The 19,148-nt window shown below is 36.7% G+C and overlaps 1 protein-coding gene across 2 annotated transcripts; it reads right to left on the bottom strand.

Moving 5' to 3' along the window:
- Positions 1-110: 110 nt before the first annotated feature.
- Positions 111-18,304, bottom strand: TAF13 (TATA-box binding protein associated factor 13). 2 transcript variants are annotated; one of them, XM_081307932.1, is made up of 5 exons: positions 18,216-18,304; positions 17,101-17,179; positions 12,918-13,015; positions 546-612; positions 111-178 (listed from the first exon to the last, which is right to left on the bottom strand). In XM_081307932.1, exons 1-5 carry the CDS (start codon positions 18,240-18,242, stop codon positions 126-128), a joined length of 324 nt encoding a protein of 107 aa, XP_081164058.1. In that variant the 5' UTR covers positions 18,243-18,304; the 3' UTR covers positions 111-125. The 2 variants fall into 2 exon arrangements, with proteins under 2 accessions (XP_081164058.1, XP_081164057.1); XM_081307931.1 differs by lacking the exons at positions 111-178; positions 546-612 and adding an exon at positions 9,438-9,909.
- Between the last annotated feature and the right edge of the window lie 844 nt (positions 18,305-19,148).

Genomic DNA, 19,148 nt, shown 5'->3' with positions numbered 1-19,148 from the left:
TGTCTTCTACGCCCAAGGATTGACTCTTAATACTTCTGCCGGATAATTTATTAATAAAAGCAATAAACAAGTCTTACCTCCTCTACTTCTCTGCTTTTCCAGGTTCCACTTCCTCGCTGAAAACTTTAGTAGCTTATTTGTCCCCTTCCTGGTTTCTCATTTTGTGAAACTGATCTGCCTTGAAGCAGTTTTCAGTTAAATGTGTTCACCATTTTTGCCTATGCCTTTATTCTCACTCCGTAAGTGCAGTGATATTCCACAAATATATGTGATGCTCAATGGAGCTGAATCAAATATTCAGGGAGTATAACCACATAGAACCACATCCAAAGGCATCAACATGTAAGAACCTGATCCTCACGAAGTCTGAAAGCCAGAGTGAGCTGAGCCTCCCCCCAAGTGGGAAATGGGGCATAAGATATTGGTAAAGAGAATAATCATCAAAAACATTTCTGGAAAGGAAGAATTTTGTCCAATAAGATAAAAGAAGCCATAGCTTTGAGGGAAAGGATCTAAGAGAAATAAGGGAAAACACAAAATCTTACCTGTGATCAATAGCCCAGTTGGACTAAATCTTTGGAAAAAATCATTATGAACCCTCTCGAATGATGCCTAACAGGCAAATAAATACAAAAATTTAATGTTATTTAGGGTCTTGATATATTTAAAAAAAAAAAAAAAGCCAGCCTCAGCAACTTAACGAGGCCCTGAGCAATTTAGTGAGATCTTGTCTCTAAATAAAAATAAAGGGAGCTGTAGTTGGTGATCAGTGGTAGAGCGCTTGCCTAGCACATGAAGGCACTGAGTTTGATCCTCAGCACCACATAAAAATAAAATAAAGATGTTGTGTCCACCGAAAACTAAAAAATAAATTCTAAAAAATTCTCTCTCAAAAAATAAATAAATATATAAATAAATAAAGATATTGTGTCTATGTGTAAGTAAAAAAATTAAAAATATAAAAATAAAAAAGGGCTGTAGATATGGCTCAGTGATTAAGTGCCCCTGGGTTCAATCCCTGGTACAAAAAGAAAGAAAGCAAACAAAAAGTGCTTTACCCAATGTTTAAATTGAAAAGTGAGCAGATACAATATATCCTTGAAATTATCTCTCCATTATTGTGCCAGTATAATTCACCTAAGAAACTTGCTCTTAATCTTGACTCTCCAACAATAGCAGTTGCAAAAACAAGCATCATTTAGATACATATATCTTCAGTGAAACCTAGAGATACTCATCAGAGACAATCAGACAAACATTTGGCACCTACTAGAAGCAGAGGAGTGCTCCCCCCGCCCCCAAGAACCTGATTTTCTGGTATTGGATTGGGTTTGGCATCCATTAAGCACCAAATGAAGTGCTTTGCCTATGTTCTCATTTAAGCCTCACAATCTCCCTTAAGACACTTGCTAAATAATTCCCATATCAGAGATTAAGGAAAATAAATTGCCCAAGGTCACACAACTAATACCCAGCAAGTCAGGATTTTAACCATTCTGATTCTTTTTTTTTTTTTTAATTTTTAATATTTTATTTTTTAGTTCTCGGCGGACACAACATCTTTGTTTGTATGTGGTGCTGAGAGTCGAACCCGGGCCTCACGCATGCCAGGCAAGCGCGCTACCGCTTGAGCCACATCCCCAGCTCCCATTCTGATTCTTAAAATCATTTTCTTCCCACTCTACTTCACTGTATCAACTGGAAATCTTAGCTTTAAGAAAACAAATTTGTTTTAAATTTATGGGTTCTTCATCTCACTTTAACAATTCCTCTTTTTTTGTTTTGGTTGTCTCTTTAAAGTTCCTCATGACATAAATTTTGTTGAGTAAATCCTCTTTAACATATTTTCTCCTATGTATTTTATATAAATTGGTAATTGAATCTAAAGACTTGATTGGTATAGACTACCGTATAAGATGGAGTCTTCCATTAGGAGGCATGTGGTGGCTGTTTGTTTCTTCCTATAATTTACCAACTACTAAAGATATGTGTGATTTTTAAAAATCAGTTATTATTATAGATACACTGTCCAGTATGATAGCCACTAGCTCCTGTGGCTATTGAACATTTGATACGTATCTAATCTGAATCCAGATGTGCTGTAAATATAAAATTCATGTTATGTTTCAAGTACTTAGTACAAAACAGAAGAATGTAAAATTTCAGTAATTTGTTTATAAAGATTTCGTTTTCAATGATAATATTTTGGACACATAGGATTAAATAAAACAATTTTTAGGGGCTGTGGCTGTGGCAGAGCACTTGCCTAGCATGTGTGAGGCACCGAGTTTGATCCTTAGCACCACATAAAATTAAACAAATAGAATAAAGGCATCTACAACTGCAAAAAAAAAAATTTAATTTTAATTAATAAAAATAAATAAATCCTGGGCTGGGGTTGTGGCTCAATGGTAGAGCACTTGCTTAGCACGTGTGAGGCACTGGGTTTGATCCTCAGCACCACATTAAAAAAATAAATGAAAAAAATAAAGTTTAAAAAAACTTAAAAAAAAAAAAAGAAAATCTTATTCTGATGAGGTAGGGAAGGTTAGAGATCTTGTTTATACATACCCCTTACACTCTAGGACATAGTGTTATATACATCCAATTTTTTAATAAATAATAATCAGCCTTATAGGAAGCAAATATATATCCTTTATATTTGGGAGTGGGGGTGGGTAAAAGGTAGGAAGGGAAGGAAACAGACACTAAAATATAAGACTTCTGATACACTGTATCACTTGTACACTGACAAATGCATGGACTGTGTATTTGCTTCCTAATGTAACATCAAGTTTTACTCTACAACCTTAATAGCTAGCTGTTAGCCTACATATCACCTTTCCTTCGGTACTCAGCCACACTGGTTAAGAATAGATCTTGGGCTGGGGATGTGGCTCCAGCGGTAGTGCGCTTGCCTGGCATGCCTGCGGCCTGGGTTTGATCCTCAGCACCACAAACAAACAAAGATGTTGTGTCCGCCAATAACTAAAAAATAAATATTAGAAATTCTCTCTCTCTCTCTCTCTCTCTTAAAAAAAAAAAAAAAAAAAAAAAAAGAATGGATCTTGTCTTTCACTCTAGTTGCTGCAATAGCAGCAAATTGTTCAGAAAGGACAAGGCTTTCTTAGATGAACTGTCCTTAGATATCAAGGTACTGTCCCAGTCATTCACCAAATATTTGCCAAATGCCTACGCTAGGTCAGAAACTAGGTTGAGTACCATTTAGAAATGCAGGTTCTAACATAACAGAATGATTCATGGTGCCTGTAACTTAAATGCCTGTAGGCTAAGGTGGACCCCTTTCATTAGGACTCTCAAGTGACATTTCTAAAAAAGGGAATTGAAAGTTTTGGTTTTCCCAAAATAGTAGAAAGAAATCCAAACTAGGAAATCTTCCCTTGAGTTCAGGGGGGTTCACTGGGGATAAGAAACTTGTTTTTAAAAATTCACTCTTGGGGGGGCTGGGGATGTGGCTCAAGCAGTAGCGTGCTCGCCTGGCATGCGTGTGGCCCAGGTTCGATCCTCAGCACCACATACCAACAAAGATGTTGTGTCTGCCGAGAACTAAAAAATAAATATTAAAAAATTCTCTCTCTCTCTCTCTCTCTCTCTCTCCTCTCTCCCCCCTCTTTCTAAAAAAAAAAAAAAATAGATGTTTTACAATAGGTTAGTAGTTTCTAGTAACATGTTTGATAGAACTTGCTATGAAGATGAAAGAAATTCACCAAAATGAATTCAGATAGGTGTCTTACAGTAAATTCATATGCTCCTAGCCAGATGTGGTGGCCCATGGCTGGGGAAGGAGGATCACAAGTTTCAGGACAGCCTGGATGACTTAGTGAGACTCTGTCTTGAAACAAAAAAATAAAAAAGGTTGGTGATGAAGCTCAGTGCCCTGAGTTCAACTTCCATATCAAAAGCAAAAGTTTACATCCCCCCAAAACTAAAAAAAAAAAAAAATCCCATTTCAGAAAATTTAAGCATAGTATTAGCATTTTACAGATTAGTCAGTAAGTACACTCTTTCCTAAAAAACTTCAGTTCTCTGTAATAGTCATGCAAAGGGAAATAGCAAATGATATGTTAGCAATGGTTCTTCCTAGCCTAAAAGCATACATATTCAGGATATAGCTCAGTAGTAGCACTCTATGCTTGCCTAGCACATGTGAAACTCTTTTGAGTTCCACCCCCAGCACCACAAACAAAAAAACACCCAAATATTTAGGGGCTGTTTACCAGACTTTCTGTGCAAATAGTAAAATAGAAATACCAGTACTACAAACAACATGCAGGATTTTGTAAAAAAGTTCAATTTAGGGGCTGGGTTGTGGCTCAGGGTAGAGCACTTGCCTAGCACATGCAAGATGCTGGGTTCAATTCTCAGCACCACATAAAAATAAATAAAAGTATTGTGTCCAGCTACAACTAAAAAAAAAATTAAAATAAGTTCAATTTAAAATGCCTACCAATCTATTAGTAACATATAAGAAATATACTTACTTCTCGGGGCTGGGGATGTGGCTCGAGCGGTAGCACACTTGCCTGGCATGTGTGCGGCCCAGGTTCGATCCTCAGCACCACATACAAAGATGTTGTGTCCGCCAAAAACTAAAAAATATTAAAATTCTCTCTCCCCCTCTCTCTCTAAAAAAAAATAATAAAATAAAAAAGCTAATCTTATAAAAAAGAGAAATATACTTACTTCTATAACTTCATAATTCCATTTTTCCAGATACCATATGGAAAATTATATCTGGGCTATGCCTTAAATACAATAGATGACTAATAAGTACTTATCTGATACTATGTACCAAAACTTTCACCTACATCCTATTCCATAATTTAAGTTTGAATAGCTCATGTAGTAATTTACTAGGACCCGGGAAATGAAGCAACCTTCAATAACACAGATAACATTTTGCTCACAGATCACCCATTCATACCTTTAGTCTCTCCTGTGGTAAGAAGGAAGGCACGAGGCCTAGAGAATTGGTAATGTTTGGGGATACAAGCAGAACTTCAAAACGTTCTTGATTTTTGGGAACAATATTTAGTGTTGTCAGCTATTATGAGCAACTGAGTTTTCCCCATAGAACTAGGATGGAAAATTTGCCCTTTTTGAATAACTTTTGAGATCAAAGTTCAAATGAACCAGAGATACATAAAGTCACTTTAAAGTGACAACTGGGCATGGTAGTGAACACTTGTAGACTCAAGAGACTCAGGAGGCTGAGACAAGAAGGTAAGTTCAAAGCCAGGCTCAGCAACTTAGGGAAACCCTAAGCAACTTAGCAAGACTCTGACTCAAAATACAAAATAAAAAGGGCTGGGGGTGTGGCTCAGGGTTAAGCACCCCTGGGCTAAATCTGGATGCTAAAAAATAAAAGTAAATAAAGTGACAAACAGAGAAAATGCTTGGATGGGGATTAACAATGGTTGTGAAAATTCAAAAGTTTCCAGGGTCAATAACAAGACAATACTGAAGGTGGCTCCCTGGGCAACCCACCTTCTGTGTTACTCAGGCCCAGGTGATTTTCTGTTAACCCTATTCTATGTCACCTGGTACTCTAGATAATGCATTTATGTAATTCCCCTCATTATGATTCACCCTCATAATTCTGTTTCAGACCAGGTACAGTGGTGCATACCTGTATTCCCAGAGACTCAGGAGGCTGAGGTAGGAGGATTGAAAATTCGAGGCCAGCTTGGGCAATTAAGCTATCTCAAAAAAAAAAAAAAAAAAAAAAGACTGGGAATATAGTTCAGTGACAAAGCACCCTTGGGTTCAATCCCCAGTACTGGGGGAAAAGAAAATTCTGTTTCAGTTTCCTACATGTGTCTGCCTAGAGAAGAAAAGAATGCACTGGTCACATTGTTTAAGTTTTATTTATTTCTGTAAATTGATATCCATTTTCTTACATTGGTCTCATAAGTTTGTATGAACCCATTCCAGGAGAGATGTGTTCTCCATTTGCTGATGAAATCAGTTTCTGGACCTGCAATGCTGCAAATCAAACTCTGGAGAGTACGTTCATCCAAGTAATGCAACCTCCTGAGGTCAAATGGCCAAATGACTCTCTAGGCATCACCCTTCTCCACTGATGAAAGGACATGAAAGCTATTTCTCTCATTGTAAAATTTCTACACTTAGAATTAATGTTATAATTTTTACCCAAGAACACCAACTTAGAATAAAATCAACAATTTCAAGTGCAATCATAGATAATATTAGGCTCTCTGCTTAAGTAGCAAATAAACATGCTAAAATATAAAGGTGGTTTTAAAAGAGCTTCACTTAAAGTGGGGAAGGAATTATAACAGATTTTTTAAAATGCAGACATAGGAAACAAATATAGTTAGTGATATCATGTTTAAATCTTATTTCACGGGGCTGGGGATGTGGCTCAATCGCCTGGCATGCGTGAGGCCCAGGTTCGATCCTCAGCACCACATACAAAAACAAAGATGCTGTGTTCGCTGAAAACTAATAAAGTAAAATAAAACACACTCTCTCTCTCTCTCTCTCTAAAAAGTAAATAAATAAATCTTATTTCATAACAACTGTGGTAGGCAGAATAATAGCATCTCAAAAGACAACCACATCCTAATCCCCAGAACCTGTGTGAATCAATATATTACTTGATGTAAAAGACATTTTGCTGGTGTGATTAAGTTAAGAAACTTGAAATGGGGAGAATATCTTGTTATCCCAGGTGGGTCCAAAATTACAAAGAATCCTTCCCATCTGGCTTCAGATGAAGTAGGTGTGACCACAGAAGAGTCAGAGATGTATCACTGCTAGGTTTGAAGAGCAAAGAAGGGGACCATGAGCTAAGAAATAAAGTCTCTAGAAGCTGGAAAAGGCAAGTAAACAGGTTCTTTTCTAGAATATCCAGAAAGGAAGATAACCCTGTGGGTTCCTTGATCTAAGCATAGGGGCCAGGGTCAGACTTCTGATCTAGAAAACTGGTAATATGGTAAGTTTGTAATAAATGAGCAGTGATTTGTTACGGTAGCAAGAGAAAGCTAATATACAAACTCAAAAAAGCTATGTTGAGACAAATCAGGAAGATTTAAACATATATTGGGCATTAGGGGTAGAATATTAAAGAATTAATAATAATAGCATAAAATACTATTTGGTTACCCTTTCAAACTTTTGTTAGAAATACATGCTGAAGAATTTGCAGATGAAATAATACATCTGGGGTTTGCTTTTAATATTTGCCAAAAAATTTTTGGTTGTTGAAGCTGGAGGTTCATTATGATGTTTATGCTTGAGATTTTCCAAAGTTTTTTTTTTCTTTTTTTTTTTCAGTGAGTTAACTTAGGAGAGCACCTGTATACTGTAGGTCAGCACTGTCCAAAAGAATTTTCTGTGATAATGAAAATGTTCTGTATCACCTCTGTCCAGTGCAGTAGTCATTGACCTTGGGGTTATTGAGTACTTGAAATATACTAAGTGCAACTGAGAAACTGAGTATTATTTAACTTTAATTAGGCTTAAGGAGCTACATATGGCTACTGTCTACCATATTACACATTATAGCCCTATATAATGGAAGACAGCCATGCTGCCTTCCTACCAGAATTCAAAATTAACAAGTTCATCAATCAAATCAGTGGACATTTGGTATTTCTGTCCAGCCCCCCGGTGTCCCCTTTATGCTAATTACCAATATCCAGCTCCCACACCTACCCCAAGCCCTTTTTCACCACAGAAGTAAGGCTTGAGATCCAAGCTTTGGTACAACTTCTTCTTGGACAGAATAATTTAGCCAAGAAGAATGACTAGAGCTGGGATGATCATAATCCTTGCTTGGAACTTTCTGTATTAGGAACAGCTTCCTCAATCTGGAGTTGTAAGAATGGAACGCTAGAACTGCTAGCCATCATGTTCCTAGACCACAGAGAGAATAAAATCAAAATTAGGATAAAAAATGGACAGAGCCGGACAAGGTGACATATGCCTGTAATCTCAACAGCTCGGAGGCTGAGGCAGAAGGATCACAAATTCAAAGCCAGCCTCAGCAATGGCAAGGCACTAAGCAACTCAGTGAGACCCTGTCTCTAAATAAAATACAGATTAGGGCTGGGGATATGGCTCAGTGGTCGAGTGATCCTGAGTCCAATCCCCAATATCAAAAAATAAGTAAGTAAAAATAAAATGAGGAGACTATCTTAATTATCCTTAAGTACTTAGATCCAATAAATCCTGAAGTCATTTCCATCCCTTCTTTCCTATGTTTCAGCTATGTAAGCCAATAAATTCCTTTTTTGCAATCTTAAAGTCTTACTTGTACGGATCATTAACGGAATAGTAAGGCACTCAAAAAATTAGAGATATGATCTAAGGCAGTGTATATATAGTATCCCTCTACACAAAGTAAATACAGCTAAGGACACTCCAGTAGTGCTGGTTGCTACCACTTCCTTCTTAAGGGTGGAGCAGGCCCTATTAGCAAAAATAGTAATGTAAGAATTGCTTATTATTCCATTCCTATTATTTTTAGCTTTTCAGGTGTGCACTGAAGACCAGTATGAACTGTGACATATTTATTATAAAAAGATAGAAATTATTGAGCTAGAATTATCATATTACCAATAATAAACATAATATCCTGGGGATAAAAAGATTATAAATCACAGGCAAAATCAAACATTAATCTGTTTAATTTTTTTATACTTTATTCCTTATATCAATAGGTTAAGAAAGTAAAATTTTCCCAGGTACTGATTTATAGATACTATTTATAAGTAGAATCAAAAAGCTCAGTTTCACAAACAGTAACATTCAGTGATCTCTTTAAATGCAATTTTAATCCTTATTTTAAGCTAAGGGCAATAATTTAATGCAGTAAGTTAAATTCACACAAAACCTGTATACTGTGAACTACAAAAGTGGTTTTTGTAGCTACATACAGTTTTAGTCAACTACACATTTCCACAAGTACTTACAAATATGTTAAAAAAACACTACCCCAAATGCTTATCCTACCATTAGCTCATTAAACATTGCCATTCCTGCTCCTGAAAGTAGATGATTGGGAAAATGAGTTCTAAAACTTAAAAAGTAACCTAAGTCCAAAAGATTTTAAATCAAAAAAGTCTTTCAACATGGAAGCATCAACATGAAACTTTTAAGTTTCTAAAAAAATAAAAATAAAAAAATCACTCTTTAGAAAATATTAAAACAAATTATCATTTAAGACACATAAACATTCTTACAAAAACTTGCAGTTTCAAATATCATCTCCTTAAAAGAAAACCAGTTCACTATCTTTAATAACATCTCAGACCACTGTTGTCTAAAAACTTCAGAATATGTAAGGCATATGTCTCAGCTGTCATAGTCAAAATGACACTTAGATTTCACATATTAAACAGCTATAGTATAGCTTATAATGGCACAAATATACCTAACACATAAACACATAAATACTACTTCATCCTTTAGATAGTCAAAAGTCAGAAGGAACTGCATAATTTGTAAGGTACTTTAACTTACGTGTAGTCATTAAACTCAGTAAGTAATTCAAGTATAGTCATGTAAAGGCAGGCAATTAAAGGCTCAAGGATCACTCTAAAATCAAAGACATGAAAATAAAGGCTGAAAACTTTGTTTCTCCATCTTTCATTTACATGCCTAGATATTAGGACATTACTGAACAAAATACACAATTATTATATATGATTTCCACAGAATATAATGAAATTTCATGAACTACAAAAATTATCAAGATCCGTAGTTTGCTTCATCAAATGCTTTTCTAGCTCGTTTCAATTCTTCATTCATGGTAAGCAAGTCTTTAACCCTAGCAAACTTCCTTGGGTCCTTTCGAATCAAGAAGACGATATCTTCAACTTGTACTCGACCTTGTCTTCCAATTGACATTGCCTTGTGAGTCTATTACAAAGAAACATTAAATTCAAAAATTTTAAATCTAATATTTTATTGTTTCAATTTGTATTTACTGATTGCTGGAGAGGTTGAAAAATTCTAATTACTATGGCTATTCATTTGTGAATTGTCTTTCTATTCATCCCCCCCCCCCCATCTTTTTTTGTGTGTGGTGCTGGGGATTGAATCCAGGGCCTTGTGCATGCAAGGCAAACACTCTACCAAAAGAGCTATATATCCCAACCCTCTATTCATTCCTTTTGTTAAATTATTACTGGGTAATTGGCAATGTTTCTCTTTATGCTCCGCAGGTTCTTTCTTTCTTTCTTTTTTTAAATTAAGGACAGTAAATCTACCAAAGTTATTAATATTCCCTTTATGTTGTTTTTCCATTGTGGTGCTAGCAATTGAACCCAGGGTCTCACACATGCTAAACATACCCACTGAACGAACTTCAACTTCGAATATGTAGTTTTTGTTTTCATTGTATAAAATCATTTCCTAATTTCTTTGTAACCACCCGTTTATGCTTCAGTCCTCCTCCATTTTGATAGCCAATAAATATTGGTGGGATTTCTTAAAATCAAATAAACCTCATCCCTATCATTATATACTCATTCTGTACAAAAACAAAGGTTAATCAGAGCATTGCTTTTTTTTTTTTTTTTTGGTAGCAGGGATCGAATCCTGGGGTGCTTAATCACTGAGTCACCTTCCCAGCCCTTTTAAAATTTTTACTTATTTATTTATTTTTGGTACCAGGGATTAAACCCAGAGGTGCTCAAACTCTGAACCACATACCCAGACCTTTTTATTTTGAGACAGGGTCTCACTGGGTTGCTTATAGTTCTCACTAAGTTGCAGAGGCTGACTTTGAACGTGCAATCCTGCCTCAGCCTCCTGAGCTGCTTTGAAATAAGAAAGCTAGGCTTGGTGGCACACACCTGTAATCCCAGCAGCTCCGGAGGCTGAGGCAGGAAGATTGTGAATTCAAAGCCAGGCTCAGGAAAAGTGAGGCGCTAAGCAACTCAGTGATACCCTGTCTCTAAATAAAATACAAAATAAGGCTGGGGATGTGGCTCAGTGATTGAGTGACCCTGAGTTCAATCCCCAGAACCTGGCTCCCACCTCCCCAAAAAAGGCTGAGGCAGGAGGATCACAAGTTCAAGGACAGTCTTAGCAACTTAGACTGTCTCAAAATAAAAAAAACTTTAAAAAATTATTTTAAAGGCTAGGGATGGAGCTCAGTGATAAAACACCCTTGGATTCAATCTTTAGCACATACACAAACACACACACACACACACACACACACAAAAAAAGAGAGAGACAGAAACTAAATTTTACTAATAGGCACTGAGTATATTCATTCAATTAGTAGAGTAATTAAAAATATGATGGAATATTATGTAATGACAAGGGGAAAGTCATTGCATAATTGTTCTAGACTTACCTAACAGAAAAAGCTGGTTCTAAGACTGTACATACCATAGGATTCCAATTTTATAAAAAGCTTCAAAATACATACAAAAAGGTAAAATGATAATCACCAAAATGTCAGAACTAGTTGTCTCTAGGGAGAAGAGTTACAGGTTTTAATTTTCTTCTTGTGCTTTAATACATTCAAAATCATACTTTATAGTATACTATAATTACCTTTATAGATAGAAAAAAGTTCTTTTTTAATGCATACTATTTGTGGGGGAGAGGGGAGATAGACATGGTACAGGACCTTAAGCATTTTAGGCAAGTGCTTAGCCAGTGAGTTATACACCCAGATCTAAGTAATTTTAATTCTATTCTGTAGCAAGAAAATAATCCAAAACACAGCCATACTCAGTAATACCATCCCTGAGAATGTATTCCAAAAGATGGGGCAGACAGAGAATTGATCATTCAAAATGTTAGTTTCAGGAATGGGGATTTTGTTCAGTGGTAAACAGTTTTCCTAGCAAGCACAAGGCCCTGTTCAATCCCTAGCACAGAAAATTTTTTTTTTTTTTTTTTTAGAGTGGGTGATGTTCCAGGGATTCAATTTAGGGGCACTGGACCACTGAGCCACATCCCTAGCCCTATTTTGTATTTTATTAGAGACAGGGTCTCACTGAGTTGCTTAGTGCCTCACTAAATTGCTGAGGCTAGCTTTTAACTCAAAATCCTCCTGCCTCTGTCTTCTGAGTCCCTGGGATTACAGGCATGTACCACCACACCCAGCCCAGAAAACTTTTTAAAAAGGTCAACCAGAGAGTTAAAAAGAAAACTTATAAATAACCTTTACAATAAGAGAATGGTTAAATAAATTAGAAAACAGGGCTGGGGATGTAGATCAAGCAGTATCGGTTTGATCCTCAGCACCACATACAAACAAAGATGTTGTGTCCGCCGAAAACTAAAAAATAAATATTAAAAATTCTCTCTCTCTCTCTCTTTAAAAATAAATAAATAAATTAGAAAACAATTCAAATAAATTTTATGTAGCTACTAAAGTAATTATTAAAACACACAAAAAAATATGTATTACAAAATTTAGAGTACAAAAAATATTACCAAGCTCACTACAGTAAAAAACATTATGTATCTTTATTTTTATTTATTTTTATTTTTAATTGGTTGTTTTTGTTTGGAGTGGGCATCCAGACTGGAACTATAAATTAGTATTTAAATAAACAATAGAAAAGGCAATAAAAAAGATTATGTTGAATAATGAGATTATGGGCAATATTTTTATTTTATTCAAGGATTTTTATGTCTTTATAAATAAAATTCAGGAGGAGGGCACGGAACATATTTATATAATCTCCATCCATAATGATAATTAGAAACCAGTAACTTTTGCAAAACAAGCACTCAATGGATAGTTTGTTTCAAAAGGATACCATAAGTTTTAGATTTTCAAAAACACTTAGAATTTTAAACCTATTCTTCAATTAGCTCAGACTAGTTACAAAAACAAAATAAAACCAAACAAAAATTGCCAAAAACCTCTTAAAAGATCAGTTATAAAAGAATCTTACCATTTCAGTGATGAACTCTATGACAAGATCTTCAAGAATATCCACTGACTCAGTGTAAGGATTCTGGTCATCCCCAAACCCATACATCATACATCGTACTGTGAAAGAATAATAATTTTTATTTACTTGACAATTTTGCCAATACTTTTTCATATCAACTAGAAGTAAACAAAATTATACAAAATATTGGTCTAAAAACATATTTACACTGTATCTGTTGTCTCCATGTATGGATTTTGGTGTAAAAGATTTGACCATAAACTGGGAATGGTGGTGCATGCCTGTAATCCCTGTGGTTTAGGAGACCGAAGCAGGAGAATTGCAAATTCAAAGCCAGCCAAGGCCCCAAGCAACCTGGCATGACCCTGTTTCTAAATAAAATATATAAAGGGCTGAGGATGTGGCTCAGTGGTTAAACAACCCTACGTTCAATCCCCCAAACCAAAAAAAAAAAAAAAAAAAAAAAAAAAGATTTTACCAGTTTTATCACCATAATCTCCAAAAAAACTCTGGCTCCTGTTCCTTCCTTAAACCACTACTAATGTGTACATTCTTTCCCTAATCTCTATCATCTACTCACCAGCAACCCCCAGAATGTCTCTAGGTGGGAGACTCTATGGTAGGCACAGGACAGCAATGGCTTAGTATTTTCTAGAAGTGTTTTCTGTGTGTGGGTGAGGCAGTGGGGCACTGGAAAAGACATAAGAATCTTTTCTGATATTACCATAGGGGAAAGAACATGACAGAAAATACTCCAATTACCTTCTTATGGAAAGAAACAGGGTAATTAAAAGGAGAAGGCAGAGGGCTTCTACAAAGAATCCTGACATTTTATTTCCTAGATCAACACAACTGTCAGCAAAGCCCTTTCAGGAGTCATCTGAAGAAACTACAGAACATGCAAAAGAGAAGAAAAATCTAATGCAGAGTAATAAAAATAACTGCTAATAGCTAAAATGTATAGCCCTTACTATATGCCAGGTACTTAAGGCTTTTATATATAATAACTCATCTAATCCTCACAATAATCATTTGATGTATATACTATTATTATGCCCTATCTATGGATGAGAAAACTGAGACACCGAGCTAAGTGACTTACCCAAAGTCACACAGCTAGTAAGAGATATAGCCTAAATCTGAACCTAGCTGATCAGGTTTCAGAGTCATTAATCTGACCCACAACAGTTCTATGCATCACAGTTTAGGACCAATGGGATTCATGCACATTTTTAACCTATATAGTCTATCCCAACTAGTTCACAGACAAAGCTTCAAGAAGTCCTTGAATCTCCCTTGAAATTGTACAGAAAAAAAAAATTTTTATAAAGAGAGAGAGAGAGAGAGAGAGAGAGAGAGAGAGAGAGAGAGAGAATTTTTTAATATTTATTTTTTAGTTCTTGGCGGACACAACATCCCTGTTTTGTATGTGGTGCTGAGGATCGAACCCGGGCCGCTTGCATGCCAGGAGAGCACGCTACCGCTTGAGCCACATCCCTAGCCCCCAGAAAAATTTTAACACCTGAATTCTTTAACATTTTTCTGAGAAGAATTATAACATCAGATTCTCAAAGAGGAATGTAAATGCTGTCAAATGCTGGAAATATATCTTAATCTGAGTGGTAATTCCAAGGATATACATGTAAAATTCATCAGACAGCTCACTAAGGACTTATACGACTGTTGATAAATTTTACTTTTTTTTTTTTTTAAAAGGAACCCTGAAAACACTTCGAAATGAAGGAATAAGTACTTTACAAATAATTACTATTTAGGAGAAGCAAAAACTAGTAGAAACAAAAAGAGAAGAAAGCAGGCCCAGGGAAGAAATGAAAGGGGTGACTTGGAAGCCAGCTCACGATAGAGGTATCATAGCATTTACACTAACAAGGTCCTTGAGTTCCTTTGAGCCACAGGAGCCAAGATTTTCTCTCTCTTTTTGGATACTGTAATATTTTTTTGCCTTTTTTTTCAAATGATAATTTTAGACTTACAGATGATCTATAAAAATAGTGCAGAGCTCCCATATGCCCTATATCTGGCTTCCTTTTATCATAACATCTTATATAACCATATTTATCAAAACTAAGTACAAGTACAAACATTATTCACATTGTACCAGTTTTCTACTAATGTCCTTCTTCCCAGGCTTTTTTTGCCTTTAGTGATCAGAATTGAACTCAGTGTCTTACACATGCATGGCAAATGCCCTACCACTGAGCTATAACTGCAGGTCATGAGTTCTAGGTTCCTATCAAGAATCTACTCTACTTAGATGTCATGCCTCCTTTGTTTTCTCCATTCAATCTGTGACAGCTCCTCAGCTTTTCCCTAACTTTCATGTCCTTGACACTTTTGAACAATGCTGGTTAGTTATCTTGTAAAATGTCTCTCAATTTGGGTTGTCATTTTCTCATGATTAGAATGAAGTTACACACCATTTAATAGGACACTGAGATGATATGCCCTCACATCAGGGCTTTGTGATATCAATATAAATTACTGGTGATTTTTTTTTCTTTAATATTTTGAGGAAGATACTTCATCACTATCTTTTTTTTGTACTGAAGATTGAACACAGGGGTACTTTACCACTGAGCTACATCTCCATCCCCTCTTTCTGTTTTTTAAATATTATTTTAGGTTTCTGATTAACCTATTTCTTTAAAATTTATCTTTGTGCAGTGCTGAGAATCAAACCCGATGCCTCACACATGCTGGGCAAGAGCTCTACCACTGGGCTGTGACCCCAGTCCATCCTCACTCCTTTTTATTTTTTATTTAGAGACAGGGTCTCACTTAGAGCCTGGCTAAGTTGCTGAGGCTAACCTTGAACCTGCGTTGGCCTTCAACTCCTGTCTCTGCCTTTCCACGTTGCTGGGATTACAAGCATGAGCCACTGCATCTGGCTATCACTAACACTTTGATGGGTAAAATTCTCCAGCAAGAAAACATATTTCACTGTGAAAGAGAAACCTAATAGGAAGTATACACACTTTGTTTGGTTAAAGGATATATAACGACATAAATGAATAGCAATGAATGCTTTGAAATTCTATGTTATACTAATAAGAAAAACATTTTAAAATTAGGGTTTAGGAAGACATTTTGGTCAGTAAGACATGTTAGATTCTCCTAACACACACAAAAAAAGCTGTACAGATTCCAGATTCTTATCACAAAGATACAGTGATCCAAGTAGAAACAAAGGTCTTCACTAACAACCAACTGTGCAAGAATCACACTGAGATGCTCTGGTATAGGGAGATTCCCTACATATGCTGACATAAGTTAAACCAGGTATAAATTGAGTAGTTAGCATCAGAGAGATGGAATAAGGAGTAGTCAGCTTTAAGTGAGAAATTGAGATATAGAAAATGATTTGAATGGTTAAAAAAAGAGCATTTGAGGGCTGGGGCTGTGGCTCAGTAGTAGGGCGCCCGCCGTGCACGTGAAGCCCTGGGTTTGATCCTCAGCACTACATAAAAATAAATAAAGATATTGTGTCCATCTACAACTAAAAATATGTTAAAAAAAAAAAAGAGTATTTGAGAACTGCTCATGTCTAACGCAGCCTAATTAAACCAGATATTCATAAATCTGTATTGCTGCATCTCTCAATACTCAACCATAACTATACATTAAGGACCGAAGACCTGGAAATGGAAAGCACATTCTTATGGTTTCTTTCAGGGGTTGGTCTACACCAACAGTAGTAGCAGCAGTTCTCTTCTTGCTGCTGACAAAAAGGGTCAAATTTATCCACTGAGTGAATAGGACATTATAATCTCTCAGTCACTGTAATGTCTCGCACTGTTCAGCACCTTTCTGCCCTGTTTATTGCCTTTCTTTAAAGTCCCAATTTTCAGCACCTGTTCCAGGTTACAGTCAAAGGAGTCCCTGCTTCTTCTCTTCAGAAGTAAGTTACATGAAAACTAATGAAAGTATGTTCTGCCCTGAATTAAAACACCACATTGCATCACTGTGTACGTGTGAGTATAAAAATAATGGGGTTAGGATGGTTACTATATATAATTCAAAAGTTATTTAAACAGAATTTGAGACAGATCTGAGAATACTATTCTTAAGGGGAAACACATTCAGAACAATGAATCTACTTTGAAAGGGCAGTTTCAAAGGTTTTCACGATTTGTAAAAAAAATCATTGTTAAATACGACTTACATTCTTTAGAAAAAAGTCTCTTTCTTTTACCCTGTCCACCTTCTGCACCTCCTCCAATTTCTTCATTTTCCTCCTCAAACTAGAAATTAAAATGCATACATAGAAATGTCAAAGACTGCATTGCATTTGACAGACAATAATTAGTATTTCCAACACTGATATCAAGCTAAAAAAATCTAAGTCGGGCAGGAAAAAAAATCATGAAATCTTAGCACCGGGCTGGGGATGTGGCTCAAGCGGTAGCGCGCTTGCCTGGCATGCGTGGGGCCCGGGTTCGATCCTCAGCACCACACACAAAGATGTTGGGTCCGCCGAGAACTAAAAAATAAATATTAAAATTCTCTCTCTCTCTCTCTTTTTTTTTTTAAAAAGAAATCTTAGCACCGAAAGTACTTAAATATGAGCCCAATTTCCAAGTTATGCAGAAATAGTTTCTACAATGCACCTAACAATCCTATTGCCTTTACATGTACGAGTTCTAACGAGTGTAGACTGTTAAATAACAGAAAATAATACACTACACAGCGTTAAAGATTTGATACTGAGTCAGAGTCTACTCCCTACAGTAAAACTAACGTTTACTAAGCACTTGCTTATACAGTGCTAAAACTTTCCTCAAGTAACGCTTATTTTATGAAAAGAAAACGATGCTCAAAGTTAAGTAATTTGCTCAGAAAAAAGAGAGAGAGAGAGAGAGAGAGAGAGAGAGAGAGAGAGAGAGAGAGAGAATTTGATATCTAGGCTTCCTGACTTCCAGTTCATTCTTTTTCCACTACTTCACAGTAAGTACAGTTTAGTTAGCAGTTTGACTGCCAGTTCATAATGAGTTTCAGCAAACAATAGCTGTGACCTCTGATAATTCTCTAGTGTTTCAAAGGGTATCTGGCAGATCCAGACCAAAACCAAAGGGAAAAAACCACCCTTCTACTCTTCCTTCACGTCTTGTCCCACGTACTAAAATGACAAATCCAATGAAAAGGGCAAGCAAAGCGAAGTCCCTGCATTCTCTCGGCTGAATTCGCTAAGGAAAACAGACTCGATTCTCAACTCTGCCTCTGCTAGGGAGCCTAAAGGAATGAGAAAGGCAGAACGTTGAGACCGAGGCGTTCACTCACGGTCGGGTCTTCTTCTTCATCTGCCATCCCACTAGCCCGCCAGCCCACAGCGCCTCGCCGGCTAGCTGCTGGCTGCTTTTACTATTTCCTCTACGTCACTTCCGGTGACGCGCGGGGGTGGGGTGGCGCCAAATATGGTCTGCGCCTGCGCGATTAGGAGGAGTTTGTTCCCTGACTACCGCCTAGACAGTCCCCAGGGGAGGAGGGATGCTCTTTTGCGTCTAATCCCCAATAAGTAATTAAAAACAGTGCAAAGAAAAAGGCTGGGGATGTGGCTCCAGCGGTAGCGCGCTCGCCTGGCATGCCTGAGACCCTGGTTCGATCCTCAGCACCACATACCAACAAAGATGTTGTGTCCGCCGAGAACTAAAAAATAAATATTAAAAATTCTCTCTCTCCTCTCTCTCTCCCCTCTCTCACTAAAAAAAAAAAAAAAACAGTGCAAAGAAAAGCGAGTATGGACTCCGAGTCTGAGGTAGGAGCATCCCTCAGCAACTTAGCGAGACTTTGTCTCAAAATAAAAATTAAAAAGGAATGGGGATGTGGTCCCCAGTACCACAACGAAAAATAGTGGGGCTAAGGCGTGTATCTCGCTGTCACCCTAAATTTGCCCCTGCAGACGTTGTGCATCCTAGAAAGACCAATCAGCGGTCCTTGGTCTGAAATGTCAACAACTTTAACTTTCCTCCATTTATGTTACTTACCGAGAGCATATTGTGTTTACCTACTAGTACCCAAGAGGGATATATTCCTAGACCAACAGGATTCAAAACTGGGAAGTGTTTGGGGTCGGAAAAATCATGGGCATTAGAAGGCTTAGAGCTAAGCATGTCGAATAACCTACAATGTAATGTACAATGAACATTCAGTGAGTGAAAAAGATAATTGCGCACTCATTTTATAGGAATGTTGCTGCCCAAAATTTGGTATACA

This window comes from Spermophilus citellus (assembly GCF_964194105.1).
Source record: "Spermophilus citellus genome assembly, chromosome: 9".
Classification (NCBI taxonomy): domain Eukaryota; kingdom Metazoa; phylum Chordata; class Mammalia; order Rodentia; family Sciuridae; genus Spermophilus; species Spermophilus citellus.
The sequence above is the reverse complement of the archived record's forward strand: the minus strand, read 5'-3'. Positions and strand labels throughout refer to the sequence as shown.

Bases quoted from the DNA above. Each gene is read 5' to 3' on its own strand.
- TAF13 (XM_081307931.1), bottom strand. From the start codon at position 18,242: ATGGCAGATGAAGAAGAAGACCCGACC. The intron at 17,180-18,215 runs GTGAGTGAACGC...TTTAATTTCTAG, and splicing joins ATGAAGAAGAAGACCCGACC to TTTGAGGAGGAAAATGAAGA. The intron at 13,016-17,100 runs GTAAGTCGTATT...ATTCTTTCACAG, and splicing joins GAGACTTTTTTCTAAAGAAT to TACGATGTATGATGTATGGG.